The following is a 27,784-nucleotide window of genomic DNA, read 5'->3' as shown; positions in this document are numbered from 1 at the left end:
TTTAATATACCGTCCTTCACATAGGATAATGTCACTTAGAAACATTCTTGTAGAGTAACGTGAAAGTGTTTCATAAAGATGATATTTATCAATGAGCAGTGAGAAAAGGCATGATCAAAAATATGTTTTTAGGAAGGATTTGAAGGTGGGCAAGAAGGCACAAGCTGCGGTGATTTTGTGAATTCTGGAGACCGCAGTGTCTAAACGCTGTTATCAACAGTGAGGTGAGGGATAAGGAGTGAGCAGAAAGCCTGCGTTGGGAGAGTGGACAAGAGGTAATTTGGGGCAAGAGCATAAAGGAATTTGAAGGCGAGGATTAGTTCATCTGCAGGAAACTAGTGGGATTTGGTGCAGGCAGATGAACAAGTTGTAGAGTCCTGTGTAAGCTGAAGTTTATGGCATTATGAGGTGGAGCTATAGAAGCCATCAAGGAGTGCATCTAGACTCAAGATGACAAAAGCATTGTTTGCAGAATTCATTTCAAAGTATAAAAATCCAATAACATTTATTTTTATTGAAACGAAAATGACATACATTTGAACACATTCTGAGAACCTACTGCATCAGAGCTGCTGCTGGCTACAATTTCACCAGAAATTATCATCGGCCTCTTCGTGCGAAGTTTCAAAACTGTAAAGAAACCACATTGTGAGCTGTACATTCCCAGTCCCCCATTACAATATGCAGTTATTAGCATTAAGCCAAGTATAATTCCAATGTCAGCTATCTCCATGGGGAACTGAGCAAATGACAGAAATCCTTCTTGCTCAACCAAGGCAGCTTTCTTCTCTTCCTAGTGGCTATTACAAAGTGGTAGGATGAAGACCAAAGGACAAGTCTACTTGCATCCTTGGCCAGCAAAAATCAAAGAGATTATAAAAAACAATGCAGCAGCAGCAAATTCATCTTGATGCTGAACTAATTATGTCTCAGACCTTATGAGAGGCATATAAGATGCTTAACGTCCGTCCAACGTGAAAGGTGCTATACAAATGTAATTTTGTATTAACAAGATGAAGTATTCTGGAACAATGCTTTCAAATATATTAAAGGCATAGGACAAAAGAGCACATTTAAGATTTTGAAGGGCAAGTTCATGTCAGACACCAGGAACTATTTCTATATACAAGATTACATTTGTATAGCGCCTTTCACGTCGGGAGCACATCCCAAGGTGCTGGACAGTGTACAGCATTTCAGACCTGAGCTGGGGTCAGGGGGGAGAAGGGAGGGGAGGATTATATACAGAAGATAATCAACAAGTTACGAAGAAGGGTGGTAAGGCTTAAAGCTGAAGATAGCAGGTTTGTATTCTGGAAAGATGAAAAAATGCACCAAGGGTTTTCTTTAACCAAACATCTCTTGGGATTTTGTAGAATAACTTATTTATAATGGAGCAAACATAAAATTATAATTTGTGTTAATTCTGAAGTGCAATGTATGGTCTATTTATAACTAACGGTACAAGGAATAACTGATATGTTTCCCTAATAGGAATGATGTATTGTCAGTTTTGTCAGTATTCGGGAAGCCTGTGATGAAATGGGCTGAAGAGCCTTTATTTGAACCTATTTTGTAATCCTCCATCCTGATATGGTAAAAATCCTGAACTGACACTATTGAAGGGCAAGAAAAACACAAGGAATTTGGTGGATGGTTTGTGGGTTACCATATTCCATTAATGTTACAACTATCAAGCTAATGCAATTCTAGTAAATTCTAGTAATTTAATTTAAAAGCAGATAGTAAGCATATCCAAAAGCATTATTAGACATTCTCAAAATAAATGTTTAGTCAAATTAAAGGATCTTTGTGAAAAAAAATTTCTATGGGACTAACATCCTTCACTATAATGGAACAAACATGTTTAGAATCACACATGTCCCATGTACACCAGCTTTTCCCTTCCTTCTTTTCATGCTATTTCCTAAGTGGATTAAATGGGACTGAAGTTTGATGTGAGCCACTTTCATATGGTTCTGACATTAAATTGGGACTGAAGAACAGAAACATTTTTTATTTGTAAACTGTTCAAACTGCAGAACTTCAAATCACAAATGTAGCTTTAAAAAATGGTGGCACAATTAATATCAGAATCGCATCAACACTTCCAATTAATAGCAAAGATTTATGGCAATGATTTCATTAAAGTGGAACAGCATTTTGTATTGTTAAATCACTGGTGCCTTCTGACTATACTAAATAAATCCAGAGGTAAGGAAAAGAAAAGGAGTCCTGTAGCTCAGTGGTTAGAGCACTCGCTTTGCAAGTGAGAGACCTGAGTTCAATTCCAGGCAGGGCGAAACCTTGGGCAAGTTTCCTTACTCCACACGCCTAATAATAATCCCTCCAAAAACCAAAAACAATAATTAAATTGGTCATTTTCAATCTACGACTGTTTGTGGGACATTGCTGTGCGCAATTGGCTGCCGCGTTCGCCCACAAATATACAGTCAATTCACTTTACAGTGTGTTCTGTGAAGCGCTTTGGGACGTCCTCCCGACGTGAAAAGCGCTATATCAAATGCAAGGATTATTATTATTATTATTATTAAAAGATTATAGTTTGTGCTGTTCCATGATCTGGTTTTATGCTCAGCTATACAACTTCTCACTGCTTCAATCCACATTATGGCTGTATCCATATCAAACCCACTATCAACACCATCCACAGGTAGTGGCCACATTAAATTTGCCACTGTACATTTAACCTGGGCATTCTCAGTCAGGTGAAATGGCAAATAATTTATTCAGAAGACTTCTTACAATAATGAACAGAATTAAGGTGGGGGGGGGGGAGGAAGAGGTCCTCACAAATCTTTTGCAGTGGTTTGGCTTTCGTTGCTAAACAATATAGCAAGCAATCTGTTATACAATATATATGGGGTACAATATCTTCACATTCCTTTTTAAAAGGAGTTCTTTCATTCCAAAGCTTACCTGGCATTTTTTCCATCAGACAATGAATGAAGTAAAGAAGGCTCGTCTATCCCTTCTTTTCTCAAACTCTGAAAGAACATTTTAATAATCCTTACAATTATCTTTTTAATAAAATATCTCAAAGCATTTCATATGAATTAATGTAAAGTTCTGTGACTAATTGTAGGCAAATGTTGCAGCTAATTTACTCACAGCAATGTCCCACAAACAATCAAGTAATGGATGACCAATTTTATCTGGGGATTGTTGACTTAAGACACAGGGACAAACTCCCTGAATAGTGCTATAGGATCTTTAACATCCAAATGAACTGGCAGATGGAACCTTCCTTGGTTAACACTGCATTCGAAGGATCGTATGTACCTGACAATGCAGTGCTCCCCCAGCACTCCACTGGAGCGTCAACTTAGACTATGAGCTCCAAATCCCAATGGGTTTGAACTCATAATCTTCTGACTCAGAGATGAGAGTACAACCATTCAAACCAGATTGATACCTTCATCAAGGCCTAACAGTGCGAGATAACTATGAACAGAATCCTAGGCTATGTGGCCAAACTTACTGAGATCAAATCCTCACAAATCACACTAAGTTCAGGCAACAACAACACCACCACCACCAAGGCAAAGGGTAATCAACAGCTTATCACATCTTAAAGATGTCTCAAAGCGCTTCACAGAATATACTGTAAAATGAATTGACTGCATATCTTGTGGGCGAAACGTGGCAGCCAATTGAGCACAGCAGTGTCCCACAAACAGCTGTGGATTGAAGTGACCAATTCATTATTTTTTGAAGGAATTGTTACCCCCAGAAAAACGATCTTTCAATCAACTAACAACCAGGTTCCTACTTACTTCCGGATGAACAGAGGCGTGTGGAGTGAGGAAACTTGCGCAACATTTCGCCCTACCGGGTATCGAACCCAAGTCTCTTGCTTGGGAGGCGAGCGCTCTAACTACTGAGCTATAGGATTCAGGATTCCACGAATTGAAGAAGTACTAATGGGGAACTTCAATCAGCCCAGTATAACTGGGAATGACTCTGAGGTAGTAAGTGTAGGGTGACTGCCTTCCTGACTCAAGAGTGTTAGGAAGCCCACCAAGGGGGAGCTTTCTCCTTGATTTAGCTATAATCAATGATCCAGACACTATTCAGGGAGTAGAAGTAATTGATCCACAAGGTAACAATGACCATAGCTCAATACCATTTAGCTAGTAGTTATCTTTTAATAACATCACTCACCTTGTCCTCCTGCTTGAGTGCCCTCTGTTCTTGAATTATTTTCATGTATTTCTCCAGTGGATCTGCACTCAAGGCTGGCGACTCCTTATTTTCTTGGACCTGATTCCCTTTACTTTCAGTACAGGTCTGTTCACTCAGCTCCACGATTGGCTTCTCCTCCATTAACCTCTATAAAATATAAACACATTATTGAGTTAGACTTACTTTTGTCCAGAAGAGCTTACTTAATATTTCATACTTGCACCAGAAACCTATATATATATATATATATATATATGTGTGGAGTCCTGTAGCTTAGTGGTTAGAGCACATGCCTCACAAGCATGAGGACCTGGCGAAATGCCCGGGCAGGGCGAAATGTTAGGCAAGTTTTCTTACTCCACATGCCTTTGTTTACCGAGCCGTAAGTAGGAACCCGGTTGTTAAGATGTTTGGCGGCTCACTTTTCTGGGGATATTAATTATCTTCAAAAAAAATAATATTAATTTGGTCACTCAATCCACAACTGTTTGTGGGACACTGCTGTGCGCAATTGGCTGTTGCATTTTGCCCACAAAATATACAGTCAATTCACTTCACAGTATATTCTGTGAAGCGCTTTGAGATGTCTAGAAGACGTGATAAGGTGCTATATCAAAGGCAAGGATTATTATTATATATATTGTCTATAAATAAAAGACAAAGTACAGGTGAGTGGGTAAATCCACTACCTAGAATGCAAATAAACAATACAGACACAGTAGGAAGATGCCAGGTTTGAATCTAGAATCTGCCTGTGCAGTTAGCCTATCCTAACTGGGGCAGCAGTAGTGGCTTTGCAATTAGCCTCGGGATCCTAGGCTAGGGAGGGAAAGGGAAGTGGGAGGGAAGATATCAGCCAAGCTTCTATCTTGATTTCTATCCAGTTATCCCAACTGCCATGCATATGTGAAGACATGATAAACTCAGATGAGGGCCAGACAGTCAAATAGTCCCACTACCTAGGTTTACACGTGACGAATGGCTAACTTAGATATCAAACAAATAAGCCACCACATGGTACACTGAATACAAACAACAATGTGATCCAAGTGCCTGGAGGGTCACATCCTGCTCACCTAAATCCTAAAAAGAATTAAGCACCATAAATTATAGGGACAAAAACAAGATTATACAGTAATACATAAAAGATGAAATAATAGTGGTTTTATACCACAAGGGGACAAATGCTTAGGACTACAAATAAAACAGAGTTTATATCCTCTCACCTTTTCTTGCTCTAGTCGCTCAAGTTCTTTCTGTTCCCTTTCCCAAGCTTCTTGCCTTTCCAAAAACCTTCTCTCCTCATCCTGCCGTCTCTGCTGTTCCCATTCCTTTGTGGTTCTATCTGTTTTTTCTCATCTTCTGTACTTCCCTGTTCACCTGTATATCAGATCTAAATGTTAATTAGGAGCATTCCAGCAGATGTCTTTATTTTCCCACTTCAACATTTCTGAAGTCAAGAAATATCTTTTCCAGTCTCAATACAAAGGAATTTGGCAGTCTCTGTATGATTTGATTTTCTATAAAGAAACCTTTACAATTTCACCATATAGCCTTCAATGCAGTGTTATTGGTGCAGGTAGTCACACCAAACTATTCCAACCATCCTCCCAAGCTGAAGGAAGATGATCATGAAAAATGGCTTTAAGGGAAACGAATAAACATGGATTCAACATGAAACTAAGTTTGTTAGTTATGTTCTGGATTTTTCACTTAGCCTGTAGTAGATTTTTAAATTAATAGTACCAGTACCAAAACACAGTTCCTATCCAATTCTTCAGTGTTATAATACAATACAATTTGCATTTATTCAGCACCTTTCACATTGGGAGGCACAGATTCTTCTAAATCAGTTCCTGTTAACCTTGCATGCCAAAGCCCCAATGGGAAGGATGGTCTTAGCTGGACAACCAACGGGAACCTTGCCAGATAATGCTGTCAATGGCAAGCTATGTGGTTATAGCTGCTTAAACTTCAGCAGTACCTCAACAAATACTTTGTTGTCTCCAAGCCAGGATTTTGCCAACCTGCACCTAATATTCTCTAGAATTAGGTAAGCAAGGTCCATCCCTAAAGGAGAGAGCAGTATTCCATTCCTGATAGAGATACATTTCCATGTGTAGGTGGCATATATAGGTGGAACCCTCAGTCTGATTTGGATACTCTTAAGCATGGTGATGTGTCAGTCACTCAGCTAACCAAAACAAACCTTTCAGATCCTTTAGATTTGGGATTATCCTATTCTTAAATGGAAATTGAACAAATGGTGAAGATCTTAATAATTCACTCATCTTTATAAAGCAGTTGTAGTACAACATACTGATAACATTCCAAGTTAGTGTTGACACACACACATACCGCTAAATACAATTTCTCTTCAAAAAAGGAGTATTTTCTAACAGTTTTAAAGTCAAAATCGTAGCTTAAATTCTTAAGCCACAGCCAAGTGATGGTAAGAAACTCACTTTTATCTGGTGGAGATAAAATTGCTTTGTGGTTCAATAAACAAAAAGATCCGTTATTCATTTGTTGATCCCAGGATTGGGACAAACTCTCTTCATCTATTGAATTGTCGTCTTCCACTAAAATAAACAGCACAATAGGTCTTTGTTTGACTTTAACAATGCAGAAATAAAAGTGGTTTATGCAGAAGATCAATAATTATTTTTTTTTCTTATCCACAAAGAACTATAAAGTAAAATGTGTGACTTTTTAAAGTTTGTTGTGATAAGTAATGCCAGTAGTAACAATGGCTAGATGGCCGCAAAGCCCTCCATATAACTGGGCATAGGTTTCACAATCAGTAAAACTTTAATTCTCCTCCTTTGTCCCACAGTCAATGTTTTCAAACAGTAGAACAATAATTATCCGAAGGGTATGCCGCAAAGGTTGATAAATAGCATTTCATTCAAGTCAATGTGTTCCATTTATATACACATAACCAAAGAGAAATTTATATTTAATTTTAAAATTTCAACTTAGTGTCATTTGAGTTGCATGTTGTTTTAATTTGGTCAGCCGGGTGTCTTAACACATGTGGAAACCCATCCCCATGCTTAAGAGTATCCAAACCAAACTGAAAATTCCAGGCATTCCACCTACACATGGAAATCCAAGAGAGAGATTGATGGAATGGAATGCGCACTCTCTCCCTGGAGGTATGTATCCTGCTTACCGAATTCCAGAAAGTATTAGGCACAGGTTGGCAAGAACATGCTCATTTTATCAGAGCAAAAATTTTAGATGTCAGCCAGGCTCATTTTGGTAGCACTATTGTCTCCGAGTCAGGAGATCCTGGGTTCAAGCTCCACGTCAGGATTTTAAATTCAAATAGGCTAAGCTGACATGGGGAACGCTGGGGACACTGGGGAGGCTGACACTGGGGAGAGATGAGGTATAACGTAGGGAAGTGGCAAAAACAGTAGAGCAGATTATTTTTTAGAAGGGGAGAGACTAGATAGTGCTAGCGTTCAGAGGGACTTGGGTGTCCTTGTACACCAGTCACAAAAATTAGTTTGCAGGTACAGCAAACAATTAGGAAGGCTAACGGTATGTTGGCATTTGTTACAAAAGGGTTACAATATAAGAGTAGGGAAGTCTTACTGCAACTGTATAGGGCACTGGTGAGACCGCACCTAGAGTATTGTGTGCAGTTTTGGTCTCCTTATTTAAGAAAGGATGTACTTGCCTTGGAGGGGGTACAACGTAGATTCACTAGGTTGGTTCCTGGGATGAGGGGGATGAGTTATGAGGATAGGTTGAGCAATTTAGGCCTATATTCTTTAGAATATAGAAGAATGAGAGGTGATCTTATAGAAACCTATAAGATTATTAAGGGGCACGACAGAATAGATAGTGGGAGACTTTTTCCCCTGGTTGGAGAAACGATAACCAGGGGTCACAGTCTTAAAATTAGGGGTAAGCCCTTTCGCACTGAGTTGAGGAAAAGGGCAGTGAATTTATGGAATTCTCTACCCCAAAGGGCTGTAGATGCTCAGTCCTTGAACATATTCACACATCCGCGCCATGACCGGCACTGCCTACCACCACCTCCGCAACATTGCCAGACTCCACCGCTGCCGAATTCCTCATCCACACATTCGTCACCTCAAGGCTTGATTACAGGAACTCCCTCCTCATCGGCCTTCCCAACTCTTCCCTTCACAAGCTGTAGATCATCCAAAACTCTGCAGCTCGTACTCTCACGCACCAGGCTCCGCGAACCCATGACTCCCACCCTCGCCCGACTTTACTGGCTCCCCATCCCCCAGAGTATCGAGTTCAAGATCCTCGTCCTCACCTTTAAGGCCATCCATGGCCTTGCCGCCTCCTACCTCTCTGACCTGCTGACTCCCTACCAACCTGCCCACTCCCTCCGCTCATCAGGCTCTGGCCTGCTCCATGTCTCCCGCCCGACCCACCCTACCATCAGTGGCCGGGCTTTCAGCCTCTCTGCCCCCACACTCTGGAACTCCATCCCACGGTCCCTTCGCCTCGCTTCCTCCCTTGCCTCCCTTCAAGGCCGGTCTCAAGATCCTTCTTTTCAACCGTGCCTTTGGTCTCCCTCCCACCTCTCTGCCTTCCCTCACCCCTACACTACCCCTCCCCCATGCTCGGGCCCCGACATCTGACTGTTCAGCGCTTTAGGACGTCCTCCTGACGTGAAAGGCACTATACAAATGTAATCTTGTTGTTGCTGCTGTGTCTTACCCTTTTTATGAACACAATCTGGTTGAGCATCCAGTTCTTCCAACCTTAGATCTGCTGATACCTGATGAGATACATCATCTGCCAGCAGATCTTCTGTCCTGCAAATCAATAGAGAAGGAAATACTGTAAAGAGCCAGGGGAAACAAAATGTTCAATAAAATATTCTACAAACATTTTTTTTTAAACTGCAGATCTGACATAATGTTAATGTTTTCCATTAAAATGCAAGGATTCCTACTGTTTCTATAATAATAATCTTTGTATTTGATATAGCGCCTTATCAAGTCTTCTAGATGTCTTAAAGCGCTTCACAGAATAGACTGTAAAGTGAATTGACTGTATATTTGTGGGTAAAACGCAGCAGCCAATTGCGCAAAGCAGCGTCCCACAAACAATCGTAGATGGAAGTGACCAATTTAATTATTGTTTTTTTTGAAGGATTATTATCAGACGTGTGGAGCAAGGAAACTTGTCCAAGGTTTCGTTCTGCCTGGAATCGAACCCAGGTCTCTCACTTGCGAGGTGAGTGCTCTAACCACTGAGCTACAGGACTATAAACATGGCTATTAAATAATATCTGCTTTAAATAAAGATCGCATTGGAGGAAAAAGAATTGAATAGTGAAAGGGGAAATAACCTGGATTGCAGCCTCAGTGACATTCAAAATTATCAGATATTTTATTATTCTAATTTAACTTGATATTTTCTAATAACAGTCATAATCATAATATGCAGAAAGACGCAATGGATAGTTTGGACCTTTACCTTTCATTGCCACCATACTGGACAGAAAAAGAAGAGCTCAGATTATGGATTCTTCTGATCCACAAGAATGGAATTCATCGGCTACAGTTGCTGATATTTGACTTCCTGGTGTTTGGGGAGCTGTCAATCAACATACCAATATTATGCTTAAAAATAGCTATTTTTATTAATAGTTTTACAATATTTAAATATTTAATAAAAAGCTGTTTGGCAAATTCTCCAAGTTTTATTCTCCAATTTATCTTTAGCATTTATACTTCTTAACACATACAAAATAATCTAAAACCAAAAATATTCCTCTCATCACAGACGCAAATGGTAATTCCTCACATTCACCCTCCTCAGTCAGAAGAGTGAATAATCCAGTCTAGATTGCTCTTTGGTCAACCTAGAAAGAATGTGCTTGAAGAATATCTGATAATTTCTTTCAAAATATTTCAACTCAAATTCTCATTGCTGAGAAGATATTAAAATCAATTCCGTGAACACCGACATCAATCACTTTCTTAGTGTTTTGAACTTTAGAGATTCCAACAGATCTTACCTTCAATCCTCATCATGCACACTTCATTTTTGTCTGTCTGTGTGACATTTGTTGAAGAGCAGCAACTTTGTGACGATAACTCATTTACAGGGTGAGTGTGATTTTCAATTTCAGTCAGATTACTTTTGGCACATGTATAGCCTCTTGGTGTAGTCAGTTCCAGGTGCTGGGAAGGAAGGATGCAGTCTGCAAATGTTACTTTATGATTGTGGCTGGAAGGGACTCTACTGAGAATACTGTGTAATGGGGAAAGGGTCCCAGACTCCAGATTCTTTTGGACAGCTGAGCGAATGATTTGTCTTTGATAGTTCCTATATGCTTCTTCAAGGTTTTCGGACTCTTTTTCCAACTCACTTATGCGAGCCTTGGCCCCTGCCACAAAGTCCAGGTCAGAATCTGGTGATGAGCACATTGTTTCAGTATGCCTGCGGGAGCTTCTACCCAAGCTGAAACCTGAATAAAAGAGGTGATCTTCAGGTGCTACCTGATTCTTCAGTAAACCAGCATCTACGTAAATGTCATGAGATGAGGTTCTATCAGGAGTGAGGCTAATGGCTGACCGATCAACCAGCGAGGATTTGGGATTACGATACACTTCATTCTCCAAAGCTACACAACCAGAAAACAAAAAACAGAATCACAGTAAGAACGAGTCACAACAACAACAAATTGTATTTATATCCTGCCCTCCACGGAGTGTGGCATTCCAGAGCACTTAGTAAGAAAGAAAAGAAAGAGTAACAAAGGCATAATTTTAAACCCATGACATTAACAGTGAAAGGGAAGTTGAACAAGATTGTTTGCCATATTAGCAAAGTTATTAATACAATTACAGGTGAAAAATGCATTTCATACTTTTTACATGTATTATAAATCTTTTAAATTCAAACACAAACACTGATCACTGTAGAGTGATCATTTTCTGTATTATAGGACTAATATATTAAATTTCTTCACAACTTAATTATTGGTCAACTCCCAAGTAATAATAATAATCCTTGCATTTTGATACAGCACCTTATCACGTCTTCGAGACGTCTCAAAGCAGTTCACAGAATATATTGTAAAGTGAATTGACTGTACATTTTGTGGGCGAAACGCGACAGCCATTTGCGTACAGCAGTGCCCCAGTCATGGATTGAAGTGACCAATTTATTATAAAAAAATGTTGGAAGGAATTGCTAGGTGTTGCTAAACTGCTAGGTAAACAGTGTGTGGAGTAAGGAAACTTGCCCAACATTTTGCCCTGCCAGGAATCAAACCCAGGTCTCTCTCTTGCGAGTGCTCTAACCACTGAGCTACAGGACTCCACACACAAATAGTCCTGTAGAGCAAATCTTTAGATGGATTAGAAATGACTATTTTTCCCTTGGAATGATGAGTTTTCAGGAGTTTACTGTAGTAACTAATTCTAGTGCTGTGGTAAAGGAACACACCTAGCTGTGTTTGTTGCAGCTGAAGTTTCAAATCATCAACCTGCCCACTCAGTCTTCTGGTTTGATCCTCAAACTTGATTAGCTGGCTTTGCAACTGTGCACATTGCTCCACCTATAGCAAGAAACGTTGGACAGAAATATCATCGCAAAAATTCTAGATAAGATTAGATTGTAAATTCATCCTCTCTTTCTGTTTCAGTTTTCAAATTCATAGTTTTTACAGGACCCTTTTTCACCTCCATACTAAAATAAATACAACAACAACTTGCATTCATATAGCTCCCTTCACGTGGGACAGCGTCCCGCGGCGCTATAATTATTATTATAATCAAAATTGAGAGCAATCGATTTCCCTTGCCAATAACACGGTATTATATTGAGTTGTTCCCAACCTCCCATTGGAAATATTCCACAATTTTTTAATAGCCCATCAGTTGCTCCCTGATGGCCATGTAAAATCATTTTTAAACTTCTTTCCAATGTCTTTTTTTCTTGTCCAACCTTTTTTTTAATATAAGAAATTTAATTTTACGATTTCAAGATCCTCACATTTGTGTATAATCACTACATGCCCTGTGACCTTCCTACCTCTCCGGTCTGCTTACACCCGACTCCACTAACTGCCACGTTCGCTTAGCTGGCTCTAACCTTCTGCACGTCCCTCGTCTCTTCCATTCCACCATTGGCAATTATGCTTTTAACCACCTTGCCCCAAAACTATAGAATCCTCTTCTCAATCCTTCCGCCTTGCCCTCTCCTTTCCCATCTTCAGATCATATTGGAAGACCTTCCTCTTTGACCATTGCCTACTGTCACCTCCCCACTGTCCCAGGCTCGGTGTCAAGCTCCGCCACTGTTAAGTACTCCTAAACACTACCCCGGGTAAAAGGCACGATATAAATAAGTTGTTGTTATATGATTCTCACTGATCTGCTGCAGATATGCAGGTTTCTTATTTCATAAAAGTTAAGCTGGAAGTGAAGAAAATGGATGAATTAGATCAGTTTGTTTCACCGTGCTCTTTGAATGCTATAATATACCATTTTGCAAAGTTTCAGTTTAGACTTTACCTCAGTTTTAAGCTGTTGTTCCAGTATTTGCTTATAACTTTGACATTCATCCTGATCAAGTTTCCTAGCACATTCTGCTCTCTTCAATTCAGCTTGAAGGGCTAAATATTCAGGAGTAGGTTGATGTAGTTCTGAAAAGGCAATTAAAAATTAACTCTAAAATACAGTATCAACATTTTATTTCAGTTCTAATTTATTTGTTCCTGTTCACTGTAAAGTTAGGTTCACTGTATTTTTAAAAACACATGCATTATATACATTCATATTTTTCACATATTTAAGACAACATAAGACAAGCTGTGCATCCATACATTTTTGCTAAACAATGTTAAATAGTTTGATGTGAGCTCACAGTTATAATCTGGTCCTCAGTTCTCAGGGATCTCAAACTGGTTCAACTGCATTTATTCAAGGAGTATAGGCTCCAATGTAATACTGTAGTATTTTTTTCCATAAGCAAAAAACAGCCGAAGCTTACTAACTTTGGTGCAAATTGTGATTTTCACATTCAGCCTTGTCCAGGTGTTGTCTCAGATGTTTGATTTCAGTCCGAAGTTCTATTTGTTGTGTCTTTAACAGTGCGTAGTCTCCTACATCCTTTAGCTTTTCATTTAGCAACTCATTTTGCTTATTCAGCAAATCCACTTGCACCTCAGCTGCATTCAATTCCACCTGGAAATAATGGGATGGTTTAAGTATCTTGTTTTGATCAGTTTAGATTTTAACCTAGAAGATACGCCTCATAAAATAACATCTGGACTACCAAAAATGTCAAGATTTTTGAAAGCACAGTTTTGACATATTTGACAACCATGTTGTAAGAATGCACAATTCATACAGGTCAACTTAATCAAGCCTATGGGAGATCTAAGCTATGTTCTACGTGTGTGTAATTTTTAAAAAAACGTAATCAGTGCTAGTATTTTGCTACCAGATTCCAAATTTTGTGCATCACAGTGCAACCAGTTTTGCAGCACCATTATAGATTAACTGTGCAGCAAGACATGGGAAAACAGAGATCATTTGTGCTTAATCAGAAACCTTTCTTTGCTTTTCTTTTTTAACAAGTTACAATGCACCAGAAGCGCTACAGAGTTAAAGATGTTAAGCAGTTCCTCTACTTTAATGAAACAAATGTCTAATAGTTTACAAATGTAATTCCTGTGGATTGTTATGAAATATGGTAGTTGATTATAGATGTTTCAAAATATCTTTAAAAGAGCAGATTGCTTCAATTGCCAGTGTTAGCAATAGAATTATCAATATTCAATTCATCACCAGCTATCTATATCCTAATAAGCACTCCCCCCCACCCCACTTGGTGTCGAAACAATCAATAAGAATGGTCACGGTGACTGAGCTCTAAAACTAAGTGGAGCAACCTACAATGTGGTCAAGCTACAATGAAATTTGAAGTGTAAACTAGGAATGGTTAGCACAGGACCAGTTATCTGGTCAAGTGTACCAGTAACCTGACAATATCTAGACCTGAGTGGTCCAAACGTTTGGCTCCTGAGGGCCAGGTGCCCTATTGAAGAAACGTCCACCACTGAACCACCCTGATCTAGACAATTAAAAATAATTATTGAGCATTAAATATATATGAAAGCAAAACTACAAATCATTGTTTGTTGCCATTTTTTGTTTTACGGTTTACCTGTAGTTTCTTAATTTGATCGATGGCTTGTTGCAGTTCCAGCCTTTTTGATTGGATGATAGCAGACTCTTCACTCAATTTAGCTGCCTCTGCTGGAAATGGCAGAAAACACAGGAATGGTTTAGCAGGGAAAAAAGAATCAAGGTATACAATACATTTCGTGGAGTCCTGTAGCTCAGTGGTTAGAGCACTCGCTTTGCAAGTGAGAGACCTGAGTTCAATTCCAGGCAGGGCGAAACCTTGGGCAAGTTTCCTTACTCCACACGCCTAATAATAATCCCTCCAAAAAAACAAAAACAATAATAAATTGGTCATTTTCAATTTACGACTGTTTGTGGGACATTGCTGTGCGCAATTGGCTGCCGCGTTCGCCCACAAATATACAGTCAATTCACTTTACAGTCTATTCTGTGAAGCGCTTTGGGACGTCCTCCCGACGTGAAAAGCGCTATATCAAATGCAAGGATTATTATTATTATTTCACACAATCATCCTGAAAATCATTTATTTAATAGCTTCAAGCCATATAGGAAATTTGGAGAAAATCTATCCTGAATCTATAATGTATGGTACGGGAAGGTGAAAAGAAAGCAAGGGTGTGCATAGTTGGGGAGGGAAAGGAAGGAGAATGAAGTACTTCCTTCCACCATCAAGAGTTATTATCAGGGACAGAAAAATCAATGAAAGACTCCAAAACATATCTCGTTTAGCAGTCTTTGTGGTTCTGGATGCCTAATGGGACATGGCCAAGCCAGGAAAATTCAGTAGTGGCTGGGTACTCCCCTGATATCACAGCTGGAAAGGATGCCAATCTGCCAGATTTCCTGCAAAACTGCTCATTGATATTTCTTGTATCTTGACAACTGTTGTATGGCTTCCTAATGATAGAGAAGACCAAAATGGCAGGGCTCCACAACAAAGAAAAATTAGCTATTTCCCCCAAGGCTTGTGATTTTTGAAAGAAAAATAGACTGAAAACATGACCCTAATTGGCTGAAAGTGTTCTCTCCTACATTGTCTCTTCTAACAAAGTCCCTTCTAAATAGTTTGATTTATGGAATTTAAAATGGCATGAAAGTTACAAAGTTAAATATAAAACTAATCTTGATCAAATGAAAAAAAATGCAAGATGTTGGGGAATGTGAAATATTTATCTTGGTAATACTAGAACAACTTGCATTTATATAGTGCTCTTCAAACATTAGCATCTAGATTACAGTGTGGTTCGACCCTGAACTGGAAAGAGAGCGGATTTGACTGAAGCCATGGTCAAAGAGGAAAGTCTGTGATTTTACCCTGCCCACTGGTACTATTTCCATCCTGTTAAAAACGTTCGTCATCAATCCTACCCTTAAAAAACCCTCCCTGGACCCATCTCTACTCTACTCTCAAACTACCGCACCATCTCCAACCTCCCTTTCCTCTCCAAGGTCCTGGAAAGAGTTGTTGCTTCCCAGATTCGCTCCTTCCTCTCCTGCCACTCCCTTCACAAACCCCTCCAATCGGGTTTCTGTGCCGCCCAGCCCTGGTCAAAGTGACAAATGACATTCTGTCTATCTGCGACCAGGTCTCCCTCAGCCTCCTCGTCCTCCTTGACCTCTCTGCTGCCTTCGACAATATCGACCACTTTATCCTCATCCGCCTCTCCTCTCAACCTTCATGGCTCTGTGCTTGACTCGTTTAGATCGTATCTCTCACACTGCCTCCACTTCATCTCCACAAATGGTTTCTCCTCTAGCCCCCGCGCCATCTCGTGCGGTGTTCCTCAGGGCTCTGTCCTTGGTCCCCTCCTCTTCAATATCTATATGCTCCTTCTTGGTGACATCATCCACAGACATGGGGTCAACTTCCACATGTATGCGGATGACACCTAACTCTACCTCTCTCCCTCTACCCTTGACTCCAGGACCACTGCTGCCCTGACAGAATGTCTGTTAGACATCATGTCCTGGATGAGAGCGAACTTTCTTCAGTTGAACGTCAACAAGACCGAGGCTCTTCTGATTGGCTCCCGTCAGCACCTCCACACCTCAGGCGCTGACAGCATCACCATCCACGGATGCACACTCTGCCTTACTAAGCCAGTCCGGAATCTTGGCGTCTTGTTTGACTCTGAACTATCCTTTCTACCCCACATCTGTGCTCTGCCTTCCCCCACCTCTGTAACATCGCCCAGCTCTGCTACTGTCTCACACCGCAGGCCACCGAAACCCTCATACACACCTTCATTACATCAAGGCTTGACTCCACAAACTTTTTGCTTATTAACCTCCCCAACTCCTCCTTCAATAGGCTGCAGATCATCCAGAACCCTGCAGTCCGTGTCCTCTCCCGCACCAGGCTCCTTGACTCTCTCACCCCTATCCTCGCCCAACTCCACTGGCTTCCCATCACACAGAGAAGACAGTTCAAGATCCTGGTCCTCACCTTCAAAGCCCTCCTAACCCCCTACCATCCTGCCTGCTCCCTCCGCTCAGCGGGATCCAGCCTGCTTCATGTCCCTCGCTTCGCTCGCCCCACCATTGGCGGACGAACCTTCTGCCACTCAGCCCCCACCCTCTGAAACTCCATCCCGCAGTCCCTCCGCCTCACCCCCTCCCTTGCCTGCTTCAAGTCAAGGAGACTCCCTTGCCGACCCCCAGCTCTGGTCCGAAACTTTGACTGTCCAGTGCCTTGGGACGTCCTCCCAGCGTGAAAGGCACTATACAAATGTAATTTTGTTGTTGTTGTGATTTGAAGACAGATAAAGCAGGGGCAAAACAGAGGGATTGAGGCAGGGAGTTGTAATAATAATAATCCTTGCATTTGATATAGCGCTTTTCACGTCGGGAGGACGTCTCAAAGCGCTTCACAGAACAAACTGTAAAGTGAATTGACTGTATATTTGTGGGCGAATGCGTCAGCCAATTGCGCACAGCAATGTCCCACAAACAGTCGTAGATTGAAAATGACCAATTTATTATTTTTTTTGGTTTTGGAGGGATTATTATTAGACGTGTGGAGTAAGGAAACTTGCCCAAGGTTTCGCCCTCTGCCTGGAATTGAACTCAGGTCTCTCACTTGCAAAGCGAATGCTCTAACCACTGAGCTACAGGACTCCACAAGTTCTAGAGATTCGAGGCATGGTGGTTAATATAATAAACATTAAAGAACAGAACTTCTGAAAACTATTGCCAATATATCTCCTACCCTGCCCCATTACCAAGAAAACGCAAACCGTCGTTCTACTATGGCTGCTGCCCTAGGCTGCTGGCTCTCATGGACCCATATCCCAATTTGAGTGAGTCCCTTCAGGAGAGGAGGGAAGAAAATTAGAAACAAAAACTGAATCTGTTCTCAACAAGAGTTAAAATTGTGGGATCATTCTATAAAACGATGAAAAAAATTAATAAGATGGATAAAAAACATAAACCGAAATTTTAAAATAACAAACTAAAAGCGTAGTTTAAAATATTAGGATCTCTGCATTTTGGAAATCACTGACTTGTGGAAGACTGCCACCTAGTGCAGCAGATGCTGGTTTCACTGAGTATAGATATCTAAAAGGAAATTATATTGATTCCAAATACAGTGAAAACTCAACATTAAGAACAGTAAATATTTTGGACTTAAAAAAAAGTAAAAAGATGGCTAAAATAATAGCCTGATTGGTGAATTTCCCTCATTACTGAATGGGCAGTAGGTGAGGTACAACTGCACAACTGTAGGTATAAGAAAATAGATTTGGAGTAAGAAAATTAAACAAGTAATCTTTTGATAAAGAAACATGTTGTGGGTCTGAATCTTCATCCGAACTAAACCAAAGCCTCATTATAGGAATGAAAAAGGTAAGTATAATTAGCAAAAAGTTAAACACTTTGGACACATGTATACAAAGAGGCAGCTAATGGTACTTTTCTTAAACTAGTTCCCTAAAGAACATTATCCTGAGCAATACATAGTGTATATACTTCCGGCATCAAATTATGAACAAAATAATGAAATAGACCTTCATTTCTTTTCTCGTTGGCAATGACTTGCTCAGTCCTTTTAAGGTAGTCTTCCTTCACCTCCAGTTGATATCTATGTGAAACAATCGTTGATACATTAACATTGACTACTAACTAATTAGGAAAATGTTACATTTAGTATGTTAAAGTTAGTATTCCAATTAGACATTTTAGGAAGAATGCAAACTAGTTATACAGTATGTTAGAATTTTATTTTATGGATTAAAATTGACTTCAATAGTCCTCAATCACACACGTCACCTGCACATCTCATTCTCGAGCTTTTCTTCATAACGGTCTTCAATATTTTTCACTGCAAGCTCCCGTCTTCGGAGATCCTCTTCTATACACTTGTTCTTTTGTTCATGTAACTTCTGGGTTCTGAAATCACAGAAAACTTGTAATAAAAATGATACACTCACTGCAACCAAAATGGCAAACTAGGGACCTGAGTAGAACTGCTCCAATTCAACAGTTGGATTACAGAAATACATTAGACAGGGTAAGAAGTGTTAATGGTTAGATAATACACTAATTATCAATTGTGATGAAAAGCTTCTTTAACTGACACTGCATCAACTGTTTTAGCAAAAACAAAGCAACCTCCCTATCCAGTTGTCTTCTTCCAAAATGAACTGCTATGATATGATTAGCTCACTCCAAATTTATTTATTGTACTCAGGAGAATGTTCTAAATATCTTGCTATTTACTTTCAATGGCATTGGTGTCTCAAACGTTCTCTATCAACATCACAACTGTGTGACTCCGAGTAAAAAGTGTCTGTGATGGAATCACCAGTTTTATCTCCCATTGAAAACTTTATTCAAACTAGGCTGGTAACCCATTTTTTTTGAGAGAGAGAGATAAAGATAAACAGATAGCCAGACAAATACAAAACTATTAGCAAACTTATTCTGAAGCTCACAGAAAAAATTTGAAAAAGTAGTGTGACTCAAGCGCTTAAAAATCCATTTATGAAACAGTAGGTTAAACTCGCAAGGCAACCTAGCACTGAAATTGATTCATTTTACACTGGATAAGTTATAAGGTTCTTGATTTGGCCACTAGATGGTTCACGAAGGAAAATAGCTCAATCTATGGAGAAGAACTGCTACTGTGTGGTTCAACCAATCCTTCAGAGCTTTGCTGCAGTAAAACCTTTCCTTCAAATCACAATTAGCTGAAAGATGACAAACAAAAGGTAACTTTTATGTTTTTACAATTGGAACCAAAATCAGAAGATCAAAATTTTATATAAATATGGTCAATAGAACAAATACAGATCTATACATTAATATAGAATCTTTCACGTCGGGATGATGTCCCAAGGCGTTTGATAATTCTGTTGGCACCCGAGGTGAGGGTGGGAGCCAAGAGGGGTGGGGAGGGAAAAGATGACCGAAGGCAAGATCAAAAAGGAAGGTTTTGTGATGGACCTGAAAAGAAGTGAGGGAAGAGACGAGTTGGAGACATCCGGAATGGAGTTTCAGGGAGTGGGGGCAGAAAGCCCATTGTGGGGTGGTTAGGGCGGGAGGCATGAATCAGCCCAGCGCCTGCTGAGCGAAGGAAGAAGCTGGATTAGTACAGTTTGAGGAGGCAACGGAGGTACACTGGGACAAGGATCCTGATTTGCTGGGGAATGGAAAGCCAATGGAGCTGGGGGATGATGGGGGGTTGGGGGGGGTGGGAGTAATAGGCTCACAGAGTTTAACAACAACAACTTGGGTTTATATAGCGCCCTCCACGCCGGATGCCGTTTCAGAGTGCTTTACAGTTTAGGATCCCTTATAAGAACCTTATAACCTATCCAGTGTAAAATGAATCAATTTCAGTGCTAGGTTGCCTTGGGAGTTTAACCTACTGTTTAATGTGGGAAAGGATATGGCTGCAGCTTGTGAAGGGAGGAGTTGGGTAGTCAACAGAGCAGAGAATTGGCGCAGTGAAGCCTGGCTGTGATAAATGTACGGTTTAGGGTCTCAATGACCCAAAAGGAGAGTTAGTGGCGGAGCAACACCATGTGTGAAATGATAAGGGTAACCTGTCGTGCTTTGCATTAGTTGCCAAATTATTATCTATATCATATGATACATTTACAAACAATGAATATTGACTGCATTTAGTCCATGAATATTTTGTAGTGAACTACTGAGTCAAAGATAGCAGAACCGATCAAATTGGACAGGAGTGTGTTGAAATTGCTTGAAGCTAAATACATCATTATTGCAATACAATGGTTGACAGTCCAGTGTACAGCCTCCAAACTCTAGTCAATATATTAGATTTAATTTACCCTTGGATTCACAATTTTAAAACTATATTGTAGAACCACAGAAATTACAGCATCATAGAATCCCATTTGTCCCATTAAGCAAGCCTATGCTAATGCTGGTTCCTCAATTAATCAAATACATCCTTTTCAAACATTTTCTGCAAAGTTACAATTGCTCTTTTGCAATTCTTTAAGCAATAATCTCCTGTACTGCCTATGGTTGTTTCCTGTCAAAGAACCTTTCACTACACCAATTAGCAAATAGTGAAAACTCTTTCTCACAAGTCATAACTTTTCAGCTAGGCATTCTGTGGTTCAATCCAATTTTTTTTTTAAATGTAACTTTGGATTACTGTCTTGGAAAATATGAATTACTCCAACATATCCACTTGGGAATATTAATCACACACAAGTTAATGTTAGCTTTGAGAAATGGTACATTATTAATTGGCTTTTCTGCTTACAGTTCAACGGTTTCAATGCGCTGATTTAATTCAGCCTCCCTTAATCGGACAACTTCAATATCTTTCAGTAAACCTTGCCTCTGTGCATAAATCTCTTTTTCCTCAATCTGTAACAAAACAGACATTTTACATTATCAGCAGTGTAATCGCTAACAGTGGATACTTACATTTTGCAATATTTGCTCAATTTCATAGTAAAATAAACACATAACTGGTATAATTTCTTACTTTTCCAACCACGAAGATTGTGTAGCTTCAAATCAGATTTAAGAAATATTCAAGAGTGCGTTTCCAATGCATTAATAATATATTTTTAAAAAGTTGTTTTTTAAAATTATTTAAAGTCTTATTCTCTTTTAGCATGCACTATTTCTTGACTACAAGGGCTGGAAGAATCTGGCCTGTTCCCTCTGCCAATGACCTTCTTAAATCAACTATTAGTTTGTGCATGAGATCAATATTGGTTTTGTTTCTTCTCTGCAGGAACAAACAATTTGACATTTTCCCCTTAGATGCACAAAATGAAATTGAGAAATGAATGTGTGACAAATGAGATGGGGTAGGAACAATGACATATAACCTACTATCAGTTATTCCAGGTGCTTCCCGTGACTGTGAAGATGCACTAAGGCCAATTTGATTGGTGTACACTTGCACTCTCAGCACAAGACCAAGAGGACCCGAAAATGGTAGATAAACAAAATAGTAACAAATTACATTTAAAAAAATCAAAAGATAGTTCAATATAGCTATAGTAGATTTTATAGAAATAAATTTGTATTGTTAAGAAACAATTGTGCACGTAAATAAAACATTATAACAGGCATTACTTCTACGTGGAAACAAAAGTTCTCCACCTCTTTTTTATGTATTTGTACCTAAACCTACCTCTTGCTGTTTTTGAAGTCGCTCAATTGCATTTTTTTCCCGGGTTATCAAAGTTTCAGATTTTGTCTGGTACGTTTTATCCAGCTTCCATTTAAGATCATCGATCTGCTTTTGTGACCGCTCTTTTTCCTCCAACTGAATCTTAGCTACTTCAACATCCTTGAATCGTTGCATCTGCAAAGAATAGTAGAAAAAATTAGATTGCAATCCATCTGCAAAATCAAAATTAAGCTATCTTGCACAATACATCAACTTGAAGAATTACATAATAATCACGCTGTAGAAAGAAGAGCTTCCCTTTCTGAGTATAATTCAATGGGTACTGTGTAATAATTGATCACTCATTTAATTACACTTGGGTTGTTATAATACTGAGTGTCATTTCCTTACAATACAAAATCTCAGAGAAAATTCAGAGTAAAACTGAGAGGCTCAGGTTTTTCATGGCCTTAAGACTTAAAAAAGGCAATCATGTCAAAATGTAAGACTAAGCAGAATTATGTACAGAATTTTGGAAGATTGAAGCCAGGTTGTTGAAAAACAGCTACTTTTTGAATTATAAAAATCAAAAGCATTTTGATGAATTAGTTAAAAACTAAGCTGATTTTCCACAACCTGGAAAGTAACCGGATTCCTGCCTCTTAAACAATGTTCAGTAAAAGCTGAAGATGTGGCATAAGATGTGCTTCTCTTTGTAGTTGGAATTAAACCTACCTTTGTTGTTTCTCAAAAAGTAGCAAATTAAGGAAAATACATTGACTCTTATGTACTATTAGAGTAATACAAAATAAAATTGAAGTATTAGGATCAATATTAAATGGAACTAAGCAGTTGTTTAAAGAATGATAATGTGCTTGTTACCTCTTGGTACATTTCTGCCTGAAGTTGTTCTTCTACTTGTTTCCGATATGCAAGCAATTTTGCTTCCCAAAAGTCCTCTCTCACACACGTTGGGCTAAGTGCTGCATATTCTTCATCAACCAACTGAAACTTGTCAGCTGTAAGAAAGGACACACGGAGTTTGGCCTTCAGTACAACAACTAAAGAAAAACATATAAGGCAACATTAAAAGAAATAGAAAAGTTTGAGATTCACCCATGGCTACTCTCACAAACCCTTTAGAAACTATTTTTGGAGGAGCTCGTCTACTGAGATACCCAGAGAGCAGTGTGAAGTACTTTGAGACATCCTCCCGACATAAAAAGCACTTTATAAATGTAAACTGTAATGTATCGTATACCTGCAACAAGGGAAGAGAAGCAAATACATTTTTGTATTTTAAGATATGTGTGATTTGTGTTTGTTGAAATGTATCTTATTTTGATTTTGAGCAACAAATCAATAAAGCCACTGTGGATTTATTGACACCTTGAAAGGTGACACCATTTCTAACATATTATGTTTGAGACAACAAACCCACTTACACAGATTGCTCATAATGGAGCATTTTGGATTCCATTGAATACTCTCTTCTAGTCTATCTATTTTTTCATTTTTTGGGTGTTATGAACTTACAATCTCAATTGTTTAATTACATAATAGTCTGCAGTACCAATAGTATAATAATCATGAAACAAAAACAGAAGTCGCTGGGAACACTCAACAGGTCAGGCAGCATCTATGGAGAAAGTGAGTCAACATTTGGGGTCCACAGTTCATCAATTCTGACCAAGGGTTGTGGACCCGAAACGTTGACTCACTTTCCTTTCTCCATAGATGCTGCCTGACCTGCTGAGTATTCTCAGTGACTGCTGTTTTTGTTTCAGATTTCCAGCATCTGTAGTATTTTGCATTTAGCATAATAATTATAATCGTTTTGCCCACAAAATACAGTCAATTCACTTTACAGTATATTCTGTGAAACACTTTGAGACGTCTCAACGACGTGATAAAGCACTATATCAAATGCAAGGATTATTATTATCCTCACATTTGATGGAAGATGTCTCAGTGCTTCACAGGATTTACTGTAAAGTGTACTGTTCAAAGTATATGTCATTTACTTGTAAAATATTATAACTAAAGACCTTTTTTAAAAAAAACTTAAATGTAATGGAAGACAAGCTACAAATCACTTATTGGAATAAGATTGTTTCTCCCCATTACCAAGGGATTCTCTGTACTCTGGAATTGATCTGGTCTGCGCTTCTGCATCTCGATGCTGCTTGTTTTGGTGATATTCAGTGAATTCCATCAGAAGTTGCACAAGAAAACCTACCAACAACACAAAACTATTTTTTTAAAATGTAATAGAAAATATATTACAGAACAGTACAATTTAAAAACAATCAGATATTTCTCCAGTACAGTATTTTCAAAAGTACTGGTGCAGCATGGTTACCTTTTTCATGTTCGTTCTGGAGGCCTAAGATCTGGCAAAAGAATAATAAAGAATGAACAGCATTCAATAAACTAAAATGAAACCAGGAACAATCAAACTGCTGTAGATTAAAAATAAAAACAACTCACTGTTGATTTGTAAAGGTCTGATCCAGGACAAATCTTCAAAATCTGTAGGAGATCTCTTGTACTAAATACCTTTGGAAATAAAAGAGGAAACAAATGATTCTCATTGAATTTATAAATGTATGTTTTATCCATAATTATCTATTAGACCAGTTCGTACACTTTGCAAAATACTGAAACAACTTCACAGTGACACAAAACGTGCAATACACATATAACTGCAGCCAAAACTGCATAAAATTCAGGACTTGGGTAAAATAAGAACATAACTGAATAACATGAAGCTTTGTAAATGATGTTGCCCACAGATGTTACTTTTCTCCCTCCCATATATTAATATTAAATAAAAACCACAAATGTTAGATTTGCTTTACCTTCTCCTTTTCCAAGCCACATTCTGGATAGAAGACAGATAGTGTGTACTGATATCCAATCCGGCGCAAATGATCTGCTACAATGCTATTTGATGCCTTAATTAATAAGGAATCCGTGTCAGCTGAAGAATGGTGGTGATGATGATGATGATGATGGTATGCTGATAAATCTCCACTCAAGACTGGCCGTGCCAATTCATGAACAAGCTGATTTCGAAGTTGAGACTGTCCAATACAAGATTAACAGTGAGGAAAATATCAAATGAGAAGCAACATAGAACTTCTTCCAATACTCGTAATCTTGAAAGAGATCTTAATTATTTGAAATTAAAACATCAGCTCTCACTATTTGGACCACAAAACTTATACCCTACTACTTTGTGCCCTGGTAAAGTGAAGCAGTAATGCATTGCCTTAGGCTTTATTATGGTACCTTAATAAAATGTTACTTAAACAACAACAACAAATTACACTGGAATAGCACCCTTCACATCAGAAAGAAGTCCTAGGGGACAATCAGGGGTTTTTGGACCCAATCTGGGGTCAGGAAGGGTGGAGGGCAGGGGGGTATGGGGGTGGGAAGGTAGCCGAAAGCACGAGAGGGGGTGAGGCGGAGGGATTGCGGGATAGAGTTCCAGAGTGTGGGAGCAGAGATGCTGAATGCCCGACCACCAATGGTGGGGCTTGGGAAGTGTGGGGGACCTGAAGCAGGCTGGTATCCACTGAGCGGAGGGAATGGACATGCTAATATGGGGTTAGGTCGGAGAGGTAAGGGGAACAAGACCATTGAGGGCTTTGAAGGTGAGAATGAGGGTTTTGTACTCGATTCTCTGAGTGAAGCTGGGCAAGAACGGGGGTGACTGGTTCGCGGAGCCTGGTGCTGGAGGACACGACCGACAGAGTTCTGCATATTAAAAATACACTCTGCAGTGCTGAGATTATTGTTGTCTAAGAACTGTAAATTACAACAGACATCTTGTTATTACAACACAGTACTCGCCCAGCATTCTCCAGATTATATTGGGCATTCACTTTATAGCTGTTTGTGGGACTTTGATGTGCGTAAATTGACTACCTCTGGTACAGTCACTTAACTTAACATATAACTGTGAAGCCCTTTGTTATGTTTCATTATTGTAGGCCCCATATCAAATGCAAGAATTATTCTTTTTTAATACAGTTGAAGAAATTTCAACTTGAAAAGCACAATGTAGGATTATTATAGAAGAATATAATAATCCTTGCATTTGATATAGTGCCTTATCACGTCTTCGAGACGTCGCAAAGCATTTCACAAAATATACTGTAAAGTGAACTGAATGTATATTTTGTGGGCGAAAAATGTTACAAATAGAAATTGAAAATGAAACTTCAAATGAATACCTTTAAAGAATCTAATACACCTCGACTTTTGAATGTCTGATAAAGTCTCCTCCTGAGCTCTTCCGAAGAAATAGCTTCACTTGGTTCACAAGCCATTTGAAATACTGAAACAAACATATGCATTAATTGTACATACAAAACAAAGGTACTTTAAATCAACATCTGCAGTGGAAAAGTCAAAAATATCTTCCTACATTTCATTAAGAAAGGGTAAGGTTTTTGAAATGTAATAATATTTGTCAATAAAAGAGCAAATAAAATATATCAGTATATTTTGGGAACTGGGTAATACAATGGGTTTCACAACTGTTCTTTTACTTTGGAGTCCTGGACTCCAGCTCAAATGAGTGGATTTAAGCCTCTTATCATAACCATAATTATAATGATAATAATCCTTGCATTTGATGTAACATCGCAACAAGTTGCCAAAAGGTCTCAAAAAACATTTTGTAGAATTTACTGTAAAGTGTAATGACTGCCAGATCTGCAGAATGAAGATCGTTCGCAGACCCAAACAGTCAATTCACTTTACAGTGTGTTCTGTGAAGCGCTTTGGGACGTCCTCCTGACGTGAAAAGCGCTATATCAAATGCAAGGATTATTATCATTATTATTATTATAAACGGTCACTGCATTAAACAGCAATTACAGCCTTAACCGTTTATGTCAACCTCGTGGGTACTGAGCGGATTTTGTCGACATCAGCAGGTTGTTGGCATTTGCGGTAATAAAAACAATACTGTCGGGGACTTGAAATTGTTTCAACTTGTTGTCGACATTACGCGAGATGTCGATTTAAACGGGTTTGAGATAAGTGGGTGGCACTGGGTGTTAATGTCTCGCTGTATAAAGGGGTCACTGTACCCACTGACCTGCACTGGGTGTTAATGTCGCGCTGTATAAAGGGGTCACTGTACCCCCTGTACCCACTGACCTGCTCTGGGTGTTAATGTCTCGCTGTATAAAGGGGTCACTTTACCCACTGACCTACACTGGGTGTTAATGTCTCGCTGTATAAAGGGGTCACTGTACCCACTGACCTGCACTGGGTGTTAATGTCTCGCTGTATAAAGGGGTCACTGTACCCACTGACCTACACTGGGTGTTAATGTCGCGCTGTATAAAGGGGTCACTGTACCCACTGACCTACACTGGGTGTTAATGTCGCGCTGTATAAATAATAATAATAATAATAATAATCCTTGCATTTGATATAGCGCTTTTCACGTCGGGAGGACGTCCCAAAGCGCTTCACAGAAGACACTGTAAAGTGAATTGACTGCTATATTTGTAAAGGGGTCACTGTACCCACTGACCTGCTCTGGGTGTTAATGTCGCGCTGTATAAAGGGGTCACTGTACCCCCTGTACCCACTGACCTGCTCTGGGTGTTACCGTCTCGCTGTCTCGGCTGCACACACTGAGCCGCTGCCGGTGGCTCGCGCTCTCCGCTGCAACCGTCGCTCTCGGAATCCCCGCCGTCACTCGGGCAACCGGCTGCCGCGGCGCCAGCAACTTCCGCTTCCGGGCTCGCGGCCGCGTCGCGTCACGTCCGGCCTCAGC

General features: G+C 39.5%; 1 protein-coding gene across 1 annotated transcript; it reads right to left on the bottom strand.

Annotated features, from left to right (window-relative positions):
- Positions 1 to 229: 229 nt before the first annotated feature.
- Positions 230 to 27,775, bottom strand: ofd1 (OFD1 centriole and centriolar satellite protein). Its single transcript, XM_042334076.1, has 23 exons — positions 27,601 to 27,775; positions 26,223 to 26,326; positions 24,840 to 25,064; positions 24,469 to 24,537; positions 24,341 to 24,371; positions 24,106 to 24,213; positions 22,861 to 22,997; positions 22,000 to 22,173; positions 21,112 to 21,218; positions 18,639 to 18,758; positions 18,377 to 18,450; positions 14,389 to 14,480; positions 13,214 to 13,403; positions 12,732 to 12,862; positions 11,662 to 11,773; positions 10,226 to 10,834; positions 9,723 to 9,801; positions 8,917 to 9,014; positions 6,672 to 6,821; positions 5,433 to 5,560; positions 4,186 to 4,353; positions 2,941 to 3,008; positions 230 to 630 (listed from the first exon to the last, which is right to left on the bottom strand). The coding sequence occupies exons 2-23, from the start codon at positions 26,316 to 26,318 to the stop codon at positions 588 to 590; spliced, it is 3,009 nt and encodes a 1,002-aa protein (XP_042190010.1). The 5' UTR covers positions 26,319 to 26,326; positions 27,601 to 27,775; the 3' UTR covers positions 230 to 587.
- Positions 27,776 to 27,784: the final 9 nt, after the last annotated feature.

This window comes from Callorhinchus milii, unplaced genomic scaffold (genome assembly GCF_018977255.1).
Source record: "Callorhinchus milii isolate IMCB2004 unplaced genomic scaffold, IMCB_Cmil_1.0 Scaffold4, whole genome shotgun sequence".
Classification (NCBI taxonomy): domain Eukaryota; kingdom Metazoa; phylum Chordata; class Chondrichthyes; order Chimaeriformes; family Callorhinchidae; genus Callorhinchus; species Callorhinchus milii.
Note: the sequence above shows the minus strand (reverse complement) of the source record. Positions and strands in the feature narration are given on the sequence as shown.